Here is an 18,476-nt window from a genome sequence, read left to right on the forward strand (position 1 = left end):
TGGGATGATTTAGCGAATCCTGCTTTGAGCAGGGGGTTGGACCAGATGGCCCAGGAGGTCCCTTCCAACTCTACAATTCTATGATTCTATGATTTCCTTCTCTAACATAAGTGCTTAAGCAATAATTTTCCTACCTTGTACATTTTGTGGATTCATAGCAATGGCTGGGGGTTGTTGCCATTTTATTTCATGGTCCAATTGTTTACATTTTAATATGATCAAATAAAGATTTGTATTTTATAGTCACACCGCAGGTTTACATAGCAGAAAATAAATAAATAGAAGAGGATTCTTTACTGTTAGGGCAGTGAGAATCTGGAATTCCCTGCCTGAGGAGGTGGTGATGGTGAACTCAGTAGAGGGGTTCAAGAGAGGCCTGGATGTCTTCCTGGAGCGTAACAATATTGTATCTTACAGTTATTGTTAGGTTCTTTAGAAGGACGTAGATCTGGGGATTTATTTGTTATACTCACCCAGGGGCGGTCCGGGTCCGGTTTTGGTCCGATGGGTGTCGTGGTCCGGTCTGGCCCCTCCCATCTTGTAGCGGTGACGTCCTCTTCTTGGCTTCCCTTCCTGTAATGGTTCCGGCGCAGGCACACTGCTGCTCTGCCCTGTTGAGGGCAGAGCAGAGTACTGCAGTGCGCAGGCGCCGGGAAAGGTCAGAGAGGCCCGGTGCCTGCGCACTGCAGGACTCTCTTCTGCCCTCAACAGGGCAGAGCAGCAGTGCGTCAGAGCCACGATGGGAAGCCAAGAAGAGGACGTCACCGCTACAAGATGGGAGATGCCGGACTGGACCGCGACACCCATCAGACAAAAACCGGACCCGGACCACCCTTGGTAATATAACTTATTTTTCTTCTCTTTCAGGTTACATCGGGGGCTTATCTACAGCATTACAGAATACTGTAGATAAGCCCCTGATGGCGGTGCCGGCAGCTGATAGGGCTAAAAATAGGGACAGATTCCCTTTAAGGTCAGGGGAGTTTGCTGGCCAATCAAGCACAGTGATACTGTTGTTTTTCAACCAGGTATTAGTACTTTTGGCAGTGTGGACAGGTGCCAAATCCTGTTGGAGAATGAAATTTCCATCTCCAAAAAGCTTGTCGGCAGAGGGAAGCATGAATTGCTCTAAAATTTCCATTTCCTGGAAGATGGCTGTGCTGACTTTGGTCTTGATAAAACACAGTGGACCTACACCAGCAGATGACATGGCTCCCCAAACCATCACTGATTGTGGAAACTTCACACTAGACCTCAAGCAGCTTGGATTGTGTGCCTCTCCACTCTTCCTCCAGACTCTGGAACCTTGATTTCCAAATGAAATGCAAAATTTACTTTCATCTGAAAACAACACCTTGGAACACTGAATACCAGTCTAGTTATTTTTCTCCTTGGCCCAGGTAAGACGTTTCTGGCATTGTCTATTGGTCATGAGTGGCTTGACACAAGGAATGCGACACTTGTAGCCCATGTCGTGGATACGTCTGTGTGTGGTGGCTCTTGAAGCAATGACTCCAGCAGCAGTCCACTCCTTGTGAATCTCCTCCAAATTTTTCAATGGCCTTTTCTTAACAATCCTTACAAGGCTTCAGTTACCCCGGTTGTTCGTACACCTTTTTCTACCACATGTATGCCTTGCACTCAACTTTCCATTAATATGCTTGGATACAGCAGTCTGAACAGCCAGCTTCTTTAGCAATGACCTTTTGTTGCTTACCCTTTTTTGTAGTGTGTCATTGACTTCTGGACATCTGCAAAGTCAGCAGTCTTCCCCATGATTGTGGCGCCTACTGAAACAGTTTAAGGGTCCTTTTTAAACACTTAGGAAGTCTTTGCAGGAGTTTTTTGTTAATTATTCTAATTTACTGAGATAATGACTTTGGGGTTTTCATTGGCTGTAAGCCATAATCATCAACATTAACAGAAATAAACACTTGAAATACATCACTGATTGTAATGACCCTAAATAATATGAGCTTCACGTTTTGTATTGAAGAACTGAAATAAATTAACTTTTTGATGATATTTTAATTTTGTAAGAAGCACCTGTTTATCCATGTCCTGTCCTAAGGTAAGCTATCCATAGCATAGTTCTGGACGACTACTTGAGCACATCCTCTGCATAATGTTTAATGGTTGTCTTCGGGTACTGTAGTTCAACTACACAGTGTATGGAACGGTTAGTGTTCCAGTTCTGAGAACCTCTGGTAGTCACAACCTTCTAACAGCTGATCAATAAGGTTATTTATTGGCTTTAGTGTCCCCACCAATCTAATATGGATGACTTATGCCAAGAAGGGTAGGACATCATTACTGTAGTCCTGAAAGAGACCTTTAGGTCACCCATGCAATTTCAAGGGTGAATAAATAGCATTTTAAAATTGTAAAAAAAAAAAAAAGGATCTAACTTTCCTCCTAAAGAGACTTGTTTTGAACAGTCATTCTGTGCTGACAACGTGCAGAAGCTCAGTGAATCATGGTGGGACAAATCATTTATATACACCTTCCCACCTACTTGGTTTCCTCTATCCATTTGCTCCATTCTACGAAGATAGAGCTATCAATAAAAAAAGGGGGGGTGGAAATAAAGAGAATACCAACATGTTGGAAGGGGAACTTAAATGTTTGGCCCCGCCCTGATGCACCAAGCACCTGTACTTGGTTTGATCAGAGATTCTTTGCTGACAAAGTCCATTTAAGAGCCCAAAAAATTGATGATGTCCAGAAAAAAATACAGACTATCACATTCATATTTGACTGATGGCCTCTCTCTCTCCAGGACCCTTAAAGGGGTTGTCCCAGAAACAAAGTACATTTTAATCAATAGTTCTTCGAATAACAAGTTCCACAATTGGATGTATTAAAAAAAAATAATTGCCCTGTGCTGAGATACGTACTGTGTAATGGCTGTGTCTGACCATCCAGAGCTGCTCCAGTTCATGGTCAGCACATAGCATGGATCCTAGCCGGGATGGAGCATAAGTAACTTATGATAAGAGTATACAAATGAAACAGCAGATACTTTTCGAGGAAACACATTTCCCAGTTTTATCACAGGAAAGTCTTAGTTACTCACTGGTTAACGGTATTTTTCGGAGTCCATGACAGCACCACCTGAGAGAGGGGATCCGCCCTTCAGGAACAGGAAACCTACAGATACAAAAGGGCGGCACCTCTCCCACGCATCAGTTGGATTATAGAGCACAAGAGGACCTCCAGGGTTAATGGCATGATTTATGTACAATACTATTACTATTTAATTATTTATCACCAGTGGACATATACAAGAGGAAGACGTGCACACCTAAATTAACTAAGGGAAGGGAATATACGGGTGCTGTCATGGACTCCGAAAAATACCGTTAACCGGTGAGTAACTAAGACTTTATTCGGTCGTCCATGACAGCACCACCTGAGAGAACCTTTATACCAAAGGAGAGGTCTGCGGAAGCACCCAGGTCTAGCCTATAATGTCTATAAAAGGCGCTCGGAGAGGACCACGTAGCCGCCTTACATATCTGGTCAATGGAGACTTCCGATCTTTCGGCCCACGAGGTCGCCATGGCTCTGGTGGAATGCGCCCTCAGCTTCCCAAGTGCCGACCTGCCTTTTGAGGTGTATGCTATTGAAATCGCCTCTCTAATCCACCTGGCTAGTGTATTTTTTGACGCTCTAAGACCTTTCCTAGGGCCTTGATGGGAGACAAACAGGGCATTATCTTTCTTCCAGGGATCGGTAACTGCCAGATATTCTATGAGGCATCTCCTTACATCTAGAGTGTGTAGTTTCTTTTCCTTCTCGTTAGCTGGATTAGGGAGGAAGGATGGAAGGACTATTTCCTGTGTCCTATGAAAGCTAGAAACTACCTTAGGTAAGTACGCTGGATCAGGCCTAAGTATTACCCTATCGTCTTTGAACTGTATATAAGGACGCCGCCTAGATAATGCCTGGATGTCGCTTACTCTACGAGCTGACGTCAGAGCTACAAGGAAAGCTACTTTGAGGGGCAGATTTTTTATGGAAGCTGATGAGATAGGTTCAAATGGAGCTTCCGTCATAGCCGTGAGGACTAGGTTCAAGTCCCATGGCATGAATCTATCCTTCACTACTGGTCTGGATCTACCTGCTGCCTTAATGAATCTACTAACCCAGTAGTTTCCTGCGATATTGCAGCTAAAGAGGGCCCCCAAGGCTGATACTTGTATTTTAAGAGAACTGGTGGAAAGCCCCATGTCCAGACCTTTCTGTAGAAACTCTAAGATTTGAATTATAGGCGCTGAATCCCCAGCGATTACTTCTGAGCTCTGAAGGAATTTCTTACAGATTATAATGTAAATTTTGGTTGTAATGATTTTTCTACTTTTAAGTAGGGTGTTAATCAGGTCTGGGGAAAAACCTTTATCTTTTAGCAGTGACCGTTCAAACTCCACGCCATCAGATGCAGGCCAGTCACCGGAGGATGGAAGACTGGGCCCTGGGATAGGAGATCCGAGATGTCCGGAAGAACCCAAGGATCGGACACCGACATGGTCCTGAGGCATGAGAACCATGCCCTCCTGGGCCTAAATGGAGCGATAACTATAACCCTTGCCCTGTCTTTTCTGATTTTCCTCATCACCAGGGGTAGTAGAGATAGGGGAGGGAAGGCGTAGGCTAGCCTGAAGTCCCACTTTATCAGAAAGGCATCTACCGCCAGAGGATTCTCTCTGGGGTTTAGGGAGCAGAATTGCCTTATTTTCCTGTTTTCTTTGGTGGCGAAGAGATCTACCTCTGGTTGTCCCCACTTTTGTACAATCAGGTTGAAGATGGAGGTTTTTAGGGACCATTCTCCTTGCTTTAGCAGATTGCGGCTTAAGAAATCTGCCGTGATGTTTTCTTTCCCTTTTATATGTAGCGCTGTTAAAGATAGAAAATGCTGCTCTGCTAGCTGGAACAAACGCTCTGCTACATTCATCAGGGGTTTGGAACGAGTCCCGCCTTGGTGGTTGATATAAGCCACGGTGACCTGATTGTCGGAGAACACTCGCACGTACTGGCCCTGTAGATACACAAGGAGCTTTTTAGCTGCCTGCTCCACTGCTGTCAATTCTTTCAGGTTAGACGACATTTCTATCTGATGATGCTCCCATAGGCCCTGGACCAGAATCTCACCCATGTGAGCCCCCCAACCGGGAAGGGCTTGCATCCGTGGTGACTATGCGGGTTATGTTATACTCCCAAGGCACCCCTCTGGATAAATTATCCTTCTCTTGCCACCACTCTAGGGACTCCTTTGTGTTTCGGGACAAGGTTAGCTGGCCCTCCAAGTAACCCCCAAAGATTCTTTGATGTAATAGAACCTCGCCCTGTAGTTTCCTTGCATGAAACTGGGCCCACTGGACCGTGAGGATATAGGACGAGAGAGAACCCAGAAGGGACATGGCTTTCCTGAGGGACATGGTGGGGTTATTGGAAGCGTTCAGGACCTGATAGTGTAGGCGAACAAGCTTCTCCGGAGGCAGACGGCATTCCTGTTTCTCAGAATCTAGGATTAGGCCTAAGAATTGCTGGACTCTCATCGGCTGTAACCGAGATTTTTTGATGTTAAGCAACCATCCTAACCGCTCTAGGGCAGACATTGCCCTTTGTAGCTGTTCCAAACAATGTTCTGCCGTTTTGCCTACAATAAGGATGTCATCCAGGTAGAGGACTACTAGAATGTCTGATTCACGTAGATGGGCCATAACCTCTGCTATAACTTTAGTAAACACCCGGGGAGCGACTGCCACCCGAAAGGGGAGGGACGCATATTGGAAATGTTGAACTGACCCATCTAACTGAACCGCCACTCTGAGGAAACGCTGATGAGCTGCATGAATGGGTATATGGTAGTAGGCGTCTCTTAAATCTAACACCACCATAAAGCAAGTTTGAAACAGCAATTTTATTGTGGAATTGATTGTTTCCATTTTGAATGGACGTATGACCAGAAACTTGTTGAGGGCTTTAACATTTATTATAGTCCTGAAGGAGCTGTCCGGCTTACGGACCAGGAACCTCTGTCAGCGCCTTCTTGCGGAATAGATCACGAACCTTGGCCTCCAGGGCAGCTTGTTCTGATGGGGAAGACCTGAGTGGGGTGACCTTAAATCGATCTTGGGGAACACAGGAGAACTCTAGTCGTAGTCCCGTGGCTATCAACCCCAGTATCCAGTTGCTACTAGAGATCAGCGACCAGGCTGGGTAGAAGGCAGCTAGTCTCCCTCATACCGGAGCAACTAGTCATTGGGGAGGCTATTTAGTGTCACGTGCTGGACCTTCCTGGCGCCCCCCTCCTCCAAACATAAATCCTGTACCTTTCCTTCTTTTTTCATCCCATCTGCCTTGATCTCTGGACCGCCTTCTACGGAAATATCCCTTCCTGATAAAGGGACGTCTATAGGAAGGGTTCGGCAGACTGGGGAATTTCTTTTTATCATCCCCGGCTTTTTCTAACAGTTCGTCCAGGACGGGGACAAAAAGATATTCCCCCTCACACGGAATGGAACAGAGTCGGGACCTGGCCTGCTCCGACCCCCCCCCCGGCCGCCGCATCCGACCCAGGACAGCCGCGCTTCAGCGGCGCACACCGGAAGCCAGCGGGACCCGACTTCCGGTTTCGGCGTTCCCGACCCCGCCCCCTCCGGCGCGTCATCTCCAGAGACCGCGGGAGCGTGCGGAAAGGAGCCGGCACGTCGCCTCCGGCTCGGTAATGCCTCCAGCCCCCAAGTGCGCCGCCCTGCGCCTGCCGACCGGGCGCTAACGTCGGCCCGGACGAGAAGACCGGACCCCGGGGGGAACGCACCCGGAGGGGCCCGGGGCATACATACCTGGTGCTGGCACTCTGGAGACCGCTGTCCTCCAGACCCCTTGCTCCACCTGCTCCGTCCACTGCCGTGGAGACCTACCCGGCCCCACCGTGGCGCTTCCAGGGACCCCGCGCTGACCGAGGTAAGACACACAACCCCCCCCCCCCCCGCCACCTGGGTCGGTCAGCCGGTCCGGGAATATCTTCGACGATCCATGACGGACGATCTGTAGGAAGTCCTGTCCTCTAGGAACAGGAAACTAACTGATGCGTGTGAGAGGTGCCGCCCTTTTGTATCCGTAGGTTTCCTGTTCCTGAAGGGCGGATCCCCTCTCTCAGGTGGTGCTGTCATGGACGACCGAATAATGACTGTTTCTGATGCATACCCGTTGTGTGAGCTCATTGTAAATCAAATCCGTGATACACAAGTTCAGTGGCTGCTAAAGCTCCTACCTTCCTGACATGCTTTATGATGAGCTCAGAGGGCTGGAGACAAGGCAGAAACACTGACTCCTGTGTTACCTCTGGCAGGTAAATGTGTTACATCAGGAAGGGAAATATGTTACCTTAGGAAACAGCAGCTGTGAGCTCCTGCCTTTTTGTTTGTATACTCACTTATCATACGTGGCTTACGCTCCCCCCTCCAGCCAGGGGCTATGGTATGTTCGGACAATGAACTAGAGCAGCTCTGCAAGGTCAGTCAGAGTAAATAAAATTACACAGCAGGGGCACATTTATAAGATTATTCTGGCATAGGAACATTTTGGGTTTTTTTTTTAAATCATCTCATTGTGGAAGTCATTATTCCAAGAGCTATTAATTAAAATGTACTTTCTTCATGGAACAATCCCTGTAATACATAGTGAGAATTTTGTAAAATACCGTTCTTCAGAGAGTCCGGAAGGAAAAGAACACCACAAAATTTTACAATAATCTAATTTATCGAGACCTTCCTTCATTGTACTTCTCATAAAAAACAGAACTTTTATTGTATGATGACAAACCATTTTTTCATATTTCTATTACTCATACTTCTACATTTCATACAGGACAGTTCTTACTTCAAGTCCCAATCATGGAAAAATAGATTCTTAAATTTTATCAACTTATATTACAATGGGCAAAAAAGAACAATCTAAATGCCTGAGAAAAGTTCACAATTTTAAAATCCGTTAAATAAAAACTCAAAAAATTTGTAGAAGTAAAATTTCTTTTAAATAAGCATTGAACAACTTAGTTAAAAAGTTGAATAAATATAGCTTAAAAAGCCTTGTGAAAAAACACATCAATAAGACTAAAATAGAAAAGTCAAATAAAAGTCTAGATGACAGCTATTTTCAAAAGTTCCTTCTAAAAGGTCTGATGTGCCGGACGCTTACATTACAGTGAGACTTGAGGAATTTTATTCTTTTTAAAGTCTTACATAGGCTTGCGCTTTTTTGCAGGTTCCTCAGAAGTCAAGTACCGGTAGTTTAGGTACATATTCGTATTACGCTGTTGGGCAATTTGCGCCGCCAAGAAGCTTCTTTTATGAACAGGTAATTCTCCATATCTGCTGGTTGAAGGGTGGGCCTGGATGCTGCTCACGATGGGTAGCCTTTCTTGTGATGGCCGTGTCAAGGTCGAGTGTAAATTATTTATAATAATTCCTGGCTTATGTTGCTTCATGTCCGTGACAGTCAGCTTGTTGTTAAAGCTATGCAAGTGATTTTGTTGACTTGTTGGCACCATTGCCCCTGAGGCTAATGTGTGCTGTGTCAATCGTTCAGCTAGTCTCCTTTTTGTTATGTAGCTAATTTTCCTTTTTGACTCTGGCAATGAAGCCCGAATCTTCATAGTTGACATCATGGCTCGAATTTTTTGTATTCCGATTTTTGTCGATCTGTACCATTCAGAAAATGCTGGATTGTAGTTCACATTTGGTGCCAAATAAAATGGAGAATCTGGTGTCATCATGGCTCCCGGCCTGAAGCTTTGATATTTTAAGTATGCTTTTACTGGGTCTCGGTCTGGAATATGCGGAGTTGCATAAATCCTGGGTTTCAGTTGCCTTACATTCTTGCGATTTTCTAAAGTTTCAGTTTGCTGATCGGAATACTCTAAGTATTGGTTCCCCCTGGCATCGATTTTTAACTTGATGTCACCCCACTGGAGGGCGTACTGCTCCTTTGTCCGTAATGCGAAATGAATGCCATTATTGAAGAATACCATATTTAGTAAACTCGTTGGATTATCTAAGGACAGAGTTCCAGTCTTGTAGAGATTGTTAATGTCGTCGTCGGTTAATGCCTCCTGCCTGATTGGTGGATTGCTCTCTGCAATTTTTTTTAGAAATTTGATTTTTGCATTTAGTGACTGTTTTGTAAGTGGAAAATCTTTGCTGTTCCCATAAATGATTGTGTGGTTGTAGCTGTGTTCCTTCAAGTAGCGGTCAATACTTCCTACCATACAGCGGAGGGTGTGGGGCTCATATTCATTGCCATCTTTGCGCTTCACCACCAAAATAAATTTTGAGAGCAGTGTATCCAACTCTGTGTGAGGCATTTCTTCAATTCTTCTATTTTCGTTCCTTTCACTCAAAAAATTTTGTAGTGTCTGAATATCAGAGGTAGTTTTCCTGGCAGTGTTTATATTTTTTTGCAGCTGTCCGATTTGGACATGTTCTTGAGAAGCAGGAAAGCTGAACTGGGACATCAGCTCACCTTGACCAGGAGGAAACGTTTTTGCACAATTGTTTGAGTTAACAGTATTTAGTGTTGCAGTTCCATTATGAATGTGACAATTAAGCATAGCTTGTGGATTGCTTTTATTCGCCCGTTCTCCAGGCAGAACAGGAAGCTGTTAGAAACAAAAGGGGTTAGAAAAAATAAGAATCATCATATTAAAGATCTGTAAGGCAAGACTACACTGTGCAACTGGCAGCAAGTCATTAAAACGGCACCCACCATGGTGGTCAAAGGCTGCACCACTGCACTTAAGCAAAGATTCAGCTGCACTGTCTATTCTCACCCTATTGTACTGCTGAAGGTTCATGTAAAGGGTTGTCCACCTTGAGAACATTTAGGTTTTTTTTAATTTAAAAAGAATATTCTCATGTTATTACATTGCTTTTATTAACCAGAATGAAAATAAACATGTTTGCAATTAACTTGCTTTTTCCATCTGCTGTGATGCTCCTGATTTGACAACTTTCATCTTACATAGTGTACAGCTGGTTTCCAAGGAGCTCGGCCTCTAGTGCCTGCCCTGACCGAGTCAGACCAGTAATTACACTACAGGTGAGGTGCTAGATGACTGTCCTCTGCTGCAGGTTATTATAAAGAAATAAACAATACTGTACCTACCTTCTCTCTCAGGTCCACCAGCAAGTCTCCACCAATGCTCCCTGTTTCTGGCATTGGCTAAGACGCTGAAGTAAAACTGACAGCCAATCAGTGCACTCAACAAATTTGCCAGTGTAAATGAACACCCGCTTCAGAGCCACTGAGCGTACCAATTGGCTGCTGTGCTGTCTATTTATATTGGCTGCGGCGTTTATGTCATAACAATGTGTACATCAGCTGAGACTAACATCCTAGCCACCTATATACAGCCCATAGATTTCGGTACAGCAGTTAGCTGCTGACCTCCCTTTCCATCAGCTCCTGACAAGCTGCTGTTATCAATCTTGAAAACTTGCCAGCCACCTCTTCTATCCGCTGATTCCATAGCAGTCCTCCTAATCATGTCTCTAACTTTTATGAGCCGTGTGCTTATTTAAGTGCCCTTTTATCTGTATGCATGAATATAATGAAAGCAGTGTACACTCCAGAACAAACCACTGATAGCTAATGGTGTTACAATAAAACTATAAAGCTCAGCCTTATGGAGATGCTACTGATGGGAACTGTCATTTAACCCCTTAGTGACAGAGCCATTTTGCAGCTTAATGACCAGGCCAATTTTTACAATTCTGACCACTGTCAATTTATGACGTTATAGCTCTGGAACGCTTCAATTGATCCAACTGATTCGGAGACTGTTCTCTTGTAACATATTGTACTTTATGATAGTGGTAAAATTTCTTTGACATGACCTGCGTTTATTTATGAAAGAAACAAAAATTTGGCGAAAATTTTTGTAATTTTCAAACTTAATTTATGTACCTTTACATCAGAGAGTCATATCGCACAAAATAGTTAATAAATAACATTTCCCACATGTCTGCTTTACATCAGCACAATTTTGGAAAAAAAATTTTGTTAGGACCATTATAAGGGTTAAAATTTGACCAGCAATTTCAAATTTTTCTAACAAAATTTGCAAAACCATTTTTTTAGGGACCATATCACATTTGAAGCGAGTTTGGGAGATCAATATAACAGAAAATACCCAAAAGTGACACTACTCTAAAAACTGAACCCCTCAAGGTGCGCAAAACCACATTCAAGAAGTTTATTAACCCTTCAGGTGCTTCACGAGAACTAAAGCAATGTGAAAGGAAAAAAATGAACATTTTACGTCTTTCACAAAAAATTTACTTTGCAACCATTTTTTTTTTTATTTTCACAAGGGTATCAGGAGACAATGGACGACAAAATTTGTTGTGCAATTTCTCCTGAGTACGCCAATACCCCGTGTTAGGGCTGGCGGAACACAACAAATTATAAAATAATGGTAGGTGCGTTCGCAGCCCGGGGTCCACCGTGCAGAGGTGGTACACTGCTGCTAAGTAATGGCGGAAGAATAGAGCGGCGTAAAAACAGTCACACGTGGGTTACGTCACCCAATGTGAACAGGTGCGAACTCTGTTAATGCAGTCGCACAACCGCTGAATGTAAATGCCGGAGCCTGTTTAGCTCACAGAGCCCGGCCAAAAGAGCACACAGTGTACGGCCACAGAACTCTACCCCAAGGACACGGGGTTAGAGTCCTTCTAGGCCCACTGAGAGCGCGTCATCGCTGCCGCGAGTGCCACTATAGACGCTGGCTATGAAGTGGAGCACGTGCACTGAGGCGTGCCGAGTCCCTGGTGAGGACTGATGCCTGACTCAACCTCTGTCCTACCTACACCTAAGCCTGGGCGCTAGCAGGCTAGGCTGCACAACACATGCATACCAAGGGTAGGGGTTTCTTAATGAGTCATTCACCAGAGACATTCATACGTGAATACATCACTCAGTCCACATAGTCTTTAAATACAGTCTTATCCTAGCGCATGGCCGAGCGGCCATGCAAACCTTTTATAGCCGCGAGCGTCCGGGACCTTCCTGGCTTCTCGGATGGGCCAATCCGAACAGGAGCAGGACCTGAGCATGTGACCTTCGATCTCCAATGGGAGATCACTCCACGGGCATGCTCAGTGGCCCGACATGGGGACTTAGTCCCTGGAGAATCTCGCTGCTGAGCAGCATGTATTGCCATAGCTGTGCCAGAGGTGGCAGCAGCAAGCAATCCCACGGAGCTGGTCAGGGCAGAGTGCCTGGACCGACGAGCTTGCTGAGCAACCTCCTCTGTGGCTGGAGAGGAATGGGAGACCGCTGGAAGCAAGGCTCGGGATTCCCGCTGTGCAGCGACAGGAACCCGACGCCTAACAACCCCGTCGGTTGTGGGGGGAAAACCACTGTGAGCGCATGACAGGGCTCAGAAGGGAGGGAGCACCATTTGACTTTTTGAACAAAAAAATTGGCTGGATTCAATGGTGGCGCCATGTTGTGTTTGGAGGCCCCCTGATGTACCTAAACAGTGAAACCCCCCCAACCCCAACTCAAATGGAAATAAATATATTTTTTATTTTTACCTAACTAAGGGGGTGTTGATTTACAATTTTTTTTTTATTTTGATCAGTGTGATAGACCCTGTTTCCTATTGTTGCCGGCCTGGCAGATCTCAGTGGGCGCACTGCGCATGTGCTCACCATTTTCTTCCTGAAAGAAGACACCACGGGCATGGGGACTTCACGGGGATGCAGGAACACAGGAGGTACTGGAGGGTGGGGGATCAGGGGAACCCATTTCTCTCTCCTCTGATGTGCAATCACATCAGAGGAGAGAGAAATTAAATGGGAAATCGGCCTCTTTTTTGCGGTCGCCGTAATTCCGTTAATAACGGCGATCGCAACAGTGGGGTCGATCAAAACCGTCCCGAATAATGTTCACTGGGGTCTCAGCTACCTCCGATAACCAAGATCCCTTTTGTTTTCTTGCACATTCAACGGTCAAGGGTTTTTTTTGCATAAATCAGCCGAGAGGAGCTTAGAAAAGACAGATATAAGTTCCAAATGTTCCAGTAAGACCGTCAGAACGATCTCACTGACGGATTGTCACTGAATTTTCATTTTGCTGCCAGAAGGCAAACTGTATACATTTTTTTTTTTTTTTTTTTTTTTTAAAAAGCTAAATTACAAAAATAGAATTTTAGTCACAAATACATGCATTTACGAAAACAAAATGTCCCCGAAGGTGGTCAAGGATAAGGCAAGTTAGCTTGGATGCTACGAGTGTCAAAGCCACCCTAGTGGCGATAATTTTCTTGATAACTGGTTCACCTGATAATCTAGAGATACACCGCCATCTTTTTCAGAGTGAGGATAAAATGTGCTTGGACGTTGTTCAGCAATCATTCTGTTTTTCAGTAAATCTGTAAAAAAAGAAAAAACATTTGGTTTGACAGTGCCTAGGTTTTGGTTGATTCACTTTTCAAGTTGTGCGCTGACGAATCTATACCGTAAAACTGAATTTTGCATTTGTGTGTGCCTTTTTTCCTTTAGTACATTTGCACGAGGCTCCAGTCGAACTTATCTGAAAGTCAAACCTTGAACATAAAGGGTCTATTATTTGGTTGGCTCTTTAGCCAACAAGTTGAACCTTCCACAATTCTTACAATAAAAAAAAAAAGAAATTCAACTTACATATCACTGTAAAGGGTGGACCCCCACAAAATAAGAAAGTGAGGTCCTATTCTAGATATTTCAGATGAGACCAGCTCTTTATTGAAAACGTCAATTGGTATATCAGCAGATATTACCTTAATTACATATTCTTCTTAAAGGGAATGTCAGTGGGATCAACCCTCCTAAGCAGTCTATATGGGAATGTAGGTCATAGGAAAATGTATAAAATACCATGATATCCAAGATCTGATGTTTTATTCCAGCGAAATTCACATTTTTTTGCTTAATATGTCAATGAGATGTTACGTTCTATGGGCTGGACACATCTCCCTGGGGATCTGCCTCCTGAGCATATTTTAAATAAGATGAGGAGTTACCAGTGTGAGGCATGTAGGTCAGGAGAGCAGACCGTCAGTCATTACATGTCTCACACTGGTAATGACCCATTTCATTTATAATAAACTCTGGAGGCAGATTCTCAGGTACATCATTGTGCAACCCATAGATCAACAGTTCAATTACATATTAGGAAAAACAGATATATTTCTATGCAATGAGACACTGGATCGCAGATATGAAGGTATCACTTTATTCAACTTTCTCTTACCTACATGCCTATTTAGGGTGTCAGGAAAAATAGAATTAGATTTACCGGTAATTCGGTTTCTAGGAACCTTCCACGACAGCACATGGAGGTTGTCTCCACTCCCTAATGGGGGACAGGAAGCACAGAGGTTAAAAGCCCCTCCCACTCGCCAGCGATTTATAACGAACACTGTAGCACCAGTTACCTTAAGGCTCCCAGGGATTACCCAAGGAACATAGGGAGGGAATTAGTGCTGTCGTGGAAGGTTCCTAGAAACCGAATTACCGGTAAGTCTAATTCTATTTTCTCTACTCACCTTCCACGACAGCATATGGAGGAATACCAACTAATCCTGCACTGGGGGAGACAATAGCCTGGAGTACTTTCCAGCCAAAGACTAGATCCCTATTGGACAATAAGTCCAATCTGTAGTGTTTGGTGAAGGTATGAAGTGATGACCACGTAGCAGCCCTGCAGATCGGCTCGGTGGATGCATCTGCTTTTTCTGCCCTGGAGACTGAGGTAGATCTCGTAGAGTGGGCCCTGTCCCCGGCCGGGGGTGTCATGTCCTGGGGCCAGATATGTTTCCGATATGACCCTCCTGATCCAAATTTGAGATGGTATTTTTTGTCACTTTCCTTCCTTTATTTCGGCCGGATAGATGAACAAATAAGTTCTGGTCAATTCTCGAGGAGCTGGTTTGAGACCGGTGAAAATCAGACACTACTTTAGGAAGAAAGGACGAATCAAGACGGAGGACTATAGAGTCATCTCTAACTATTAGGGTTCTCTTATTGACAAGGCTGGTAATTCCACTACGTGCCTTGCTGTGGTTATGGCTACCAGGAAGGCTGCTTTGTATGAGAGAAGTTGGGGAGTACAGGAAGCCAGGGGTTCAAATGGTGGGCATGTTAGCCCTCTGAGGACTAGATTTAGGTCCCAGGAGGGGACAGCGGTCTGTTTTCTGGGATGTAATCTGAGAGCTGATACCATAAACCTCTTGATCCAACGGTGGTTGGCTAGGTCCTGATCAAATACAGAGCTCAGGCCTGAGACCTGAACTTTCAAAGTACAGGGTTTGAGCCTTAATTCTAGTCCTTTTTGTAAAAAATCCAATATTTGAGAAACTTTCGGGTGGAATGGATCAGGAAGATAAGGTGTGGAAAAAGTTTTCATCTTTTTGCCTCCCTAATTATAGATAGAATTAGTAAATGGCTTCCTGGATCTCTACAAGGTAGTAATTACTGCGTCAGACAGTCCTTTAGCCCTTAGCACCTGGGCCTCAGTAACCTGGCAGCTAGATTCAACTCCTATGTGTTCGGATGATGAAGGGGCCCTTATGACAGGTCGGTTTCTTTCTGGTCCGTCTACCTGTAACTCGATAACGAGGTTGAACAAACTTCTCCTCGGCCAGACCGGAGCTACTAGGATGGTTGGGACTTGATCCTCCTGGATTTTCCGAAGAACTTTTGCTAGTATTGGAATCAGCGGGAATGCGTAAGCCAACTGAAAGCCCCATTTCTGAGCGAAGGCATCCACTCCCCTGGAGTTGTCCATAGGATTCAGGGAAAAAAAGGCTTTGACCTGCATGTTTTGACCAGAAGCAAATAAATCGATTTCTGGTATGCCCCATCTGTCTACCAGCATTTTGAAGACTAATCTGTTTAGACTCCATTCCCCTGGATGTATATCCTGGCGACTCAGGAAATCCGCCTGAAGGTTTGAGGAACCTTTCAGATGGACCGCTGTCAGGGAGAGAAGGTGTTTTTCGGCCCAAGAGAATATTCGATTTGAAATGCTCTTTAGGTTGTTGAATCTTGTGCTCCCCTGATGTTTGAGATGAGCAAATGTAGTCATGTTGTCCAAATAAACCTGTACGTGACATCCGGAGATAAGACTGCTCGCTGCCAGAAGAGCTTCCTCTACCGCCTTCACTTTTCTGTAGTTGGACGACCTGGCGCTTGTTGCTCAGTCTCATCATCCCTGGAAAGGTGTATGGGATACTAAGGCCCCCCATCCCCGCTTGCTGGCATCAGATGTAATCATGACTAGAGGGGTTTGTGACCAGCTTACGCCTCTGAGAAGATTCCTGGCATTCAACCACCACACCAGGGAGGCCTTCACACGTCCTGGAGTGAGCACTCATGTTCAGGGAGCTGGGATTTCCGTTCCAATTCTCGAGGATGTGGGTTTGAAGCACTCTGGAGTGGGCCTGCGCCCAGGACACTGACTGGACATCATGGAGCCTAGGACAGACATGCTCTCCTGAATGGTAGGGGACCTCTGGTCTCTCAAGCTTGAGACTTGTCATCAAGGCCAGGCGATGATCTTCCGGAAGAAAAGACATCTGTTTGGCAGAATCTAGAAGGTCCCCTAAAAATCTTCTTGTTTGGGAGGGCTGTAGCTGAGATTTGTTTAGATTGGGAAGCTGTCCCAGAGATTTCAGAATACTGAGGGATCTTGATACATGGCTCCTGAGAATATGAGTGGAGGAACCCACTAATAGAAGATTGTCCAGATAAGGTATGATGCAGATGCCCTGTCTCCGGATATATGACACCGCCTCTGCCATTATCTTGGAGAAGACTCTTGGCGCTGAAGAGATGCGAAAGGGGAGTACGTTGAACTGGTAGTGCTCAACCTGCTGGTTCTGTCGTATCGCAAACCTTAGATACTTCCTGTGTCGAGGATGGATCGGCACAAACAAGTAAGCATCTTTCAGGTCGATGGTTGCCATGAAGAATTGCGGGCCTATCAGAGGAATGGCTGATTTCACTGACTCCATCTTGAATCTGCGATACAAGACGTGCTGATTGAGTCTTTTTAGATTTATGATAATACGAGCCTCCACCCCCGAAGGTTTCTTTACCAATAAAAGTTGGGAGTAGTGGCCTGCACCCCACTCTGTCGCTGGCACTAGGGAGATCACGTTTGATTTTACCAGATTCTGGAGGCCTGATATCAACATTGTCTGGTCTCCATGGGATGGAAGGGAGGTGACTCTCAGACCCCGCGGAGGGGAGGACTCGAACTCTATAAGGAGGCCCCCCTGGATTACATTGAGGACCCACCGGCAATCAGTAATGGCTTGCCATTGGAGAAAAAATTTTGCAAGCCTCTCCCCACCGGGTCTGAGTCAATGTTTATCATGCTGCTGCTATTGGGGAACAAGGATGTTCTTTCCCCTTCCCTTGGCATAGCTCCATCTCCCAGTTTTTCCCTTCCCTTTGGACAGGGGGCTCTGATCCTGGGAGGTACAAAAAAAAAAATGCTTTCTGGTCGGTTTCTGTTCAGGGAGGGACTTTTTCTTATCTGTGTCCTTCTACAGAATTTCGTCTAGAGCGGGGCCAAAAATGTAATTGCCTTTAAATGGAATTGAGCATAATTTGACATTTGAAGTGACGTCCCCACTCCACATCTTATGCCAGAGGGCTCTTCTGGCGGAGCTAGACTGGACCAGGGATCTGGCAGCAATCCTAATAGAGTCCATGGAGTCATCAGCTAGAAAAGCAGTGGCTCTCTGAAGAATGGGCAGAGAGTTCAACAAATCCCCCCTTAAGGTGCCTTGGGAAATATGACTTTCTAACTCCTCCAGCCATTAAAAGAGGGCTCTGGCCACGCAAGTGGAAGCTATGTTGGATTTTAGCGCTGTAGAGGCCTGTATGTCCACTTTAGGCACATCCCACCTAGTGGAGTCGCCTTCCAGTGGGAATGTTTTATTTCTGAGGGAGTAGTGAGGCGTTTGGAAATTCCCATTCCTGGGATATCATATCCAGGATATTCTTATGGACTGGAAAGCCAATCTGTCTCCCTGTTTTTGGTCCCCCAAACATTTCATCTTGAACAGACTGAGGGACTGACTCTTCTTCCAACCCATAGTAGTACGTACTGCGCTCAACAGCTCTTCAATATACTCGGAGGAAAAAATATATTTTCTTGCCTCTGAACTTTTCGGGGATGTAGATCCTTCCCATCTCCCAGAAGATGAAGTGTAAGAGTGCTCGGACTCAGAGTCGGAGTCCTCTATTTGGAACTTCCTCTTTTTCGGAGATGGACCCAGAGATAGAGGTGACGGCGGAGGTGGGGTAAAGTTGGCTAGGGAGGACTGCACCTCCTGTTTGACAAGAGTGCGAATTTCCTCGAGAAGAAGGGGCTGTTCTACTCTGACCACCTTTTCTGTACACACTTAACAG

At 45.2% G+C, this 18,476-nt stretch overlaps 1 protein-coding gene across 7 annotated transcripts in view; it reads right to left on the reverse strand.

The window, feature by feature from the left end:
- Window positions 1-7,780: 7,780 nt before the first annotated feature.
- Window positions 7,781-18,476, reverse strand: part of LOC141100147 (uncharacterized) — a 60,625-nt gene continuing 49,929 nt past the window's right edge. For all 7 annotated transcript variants that reach the window (XM_073588417.1, XM_073588411.1, XM_073588412.1 and 4 more), the window contains 2 exons: window positions 13,353-13,444; window positions 7,781-9,664 (listed from right to left, as the gene is read on the reverse strand). In XM_073588417.1, coding sequence (XP_073444518.1) covers window positions 8,246-9,664; window positions 13,353-13,444 — 1,511 coding nt within the window. In that variant the 3' untranslated portion in view covers window positions 7,781-8,245. The remainder of the gene's footprint in view (window positions 9,665-13,352; window positions 13,445-18,476) is intronic.

The sequence above is a fragment of the Dendrobates tinctorius genome, unplaced genomic scaffold (assembly GCF_039654945.1).
Source record: "Dendrobates tinctorius isolate UK_male_01 unplaced genomic scaffold, ASM3965494v1 ptg000103l, whole genome shotgun sequence".
Taxonomy (NCBI): domain Eukaryota; kingdom Metazoa; phylum Chordata; class Amphibia; order Anura; family Dendrobatidae; genus Dendrobates; species Dendrobates tinctorius.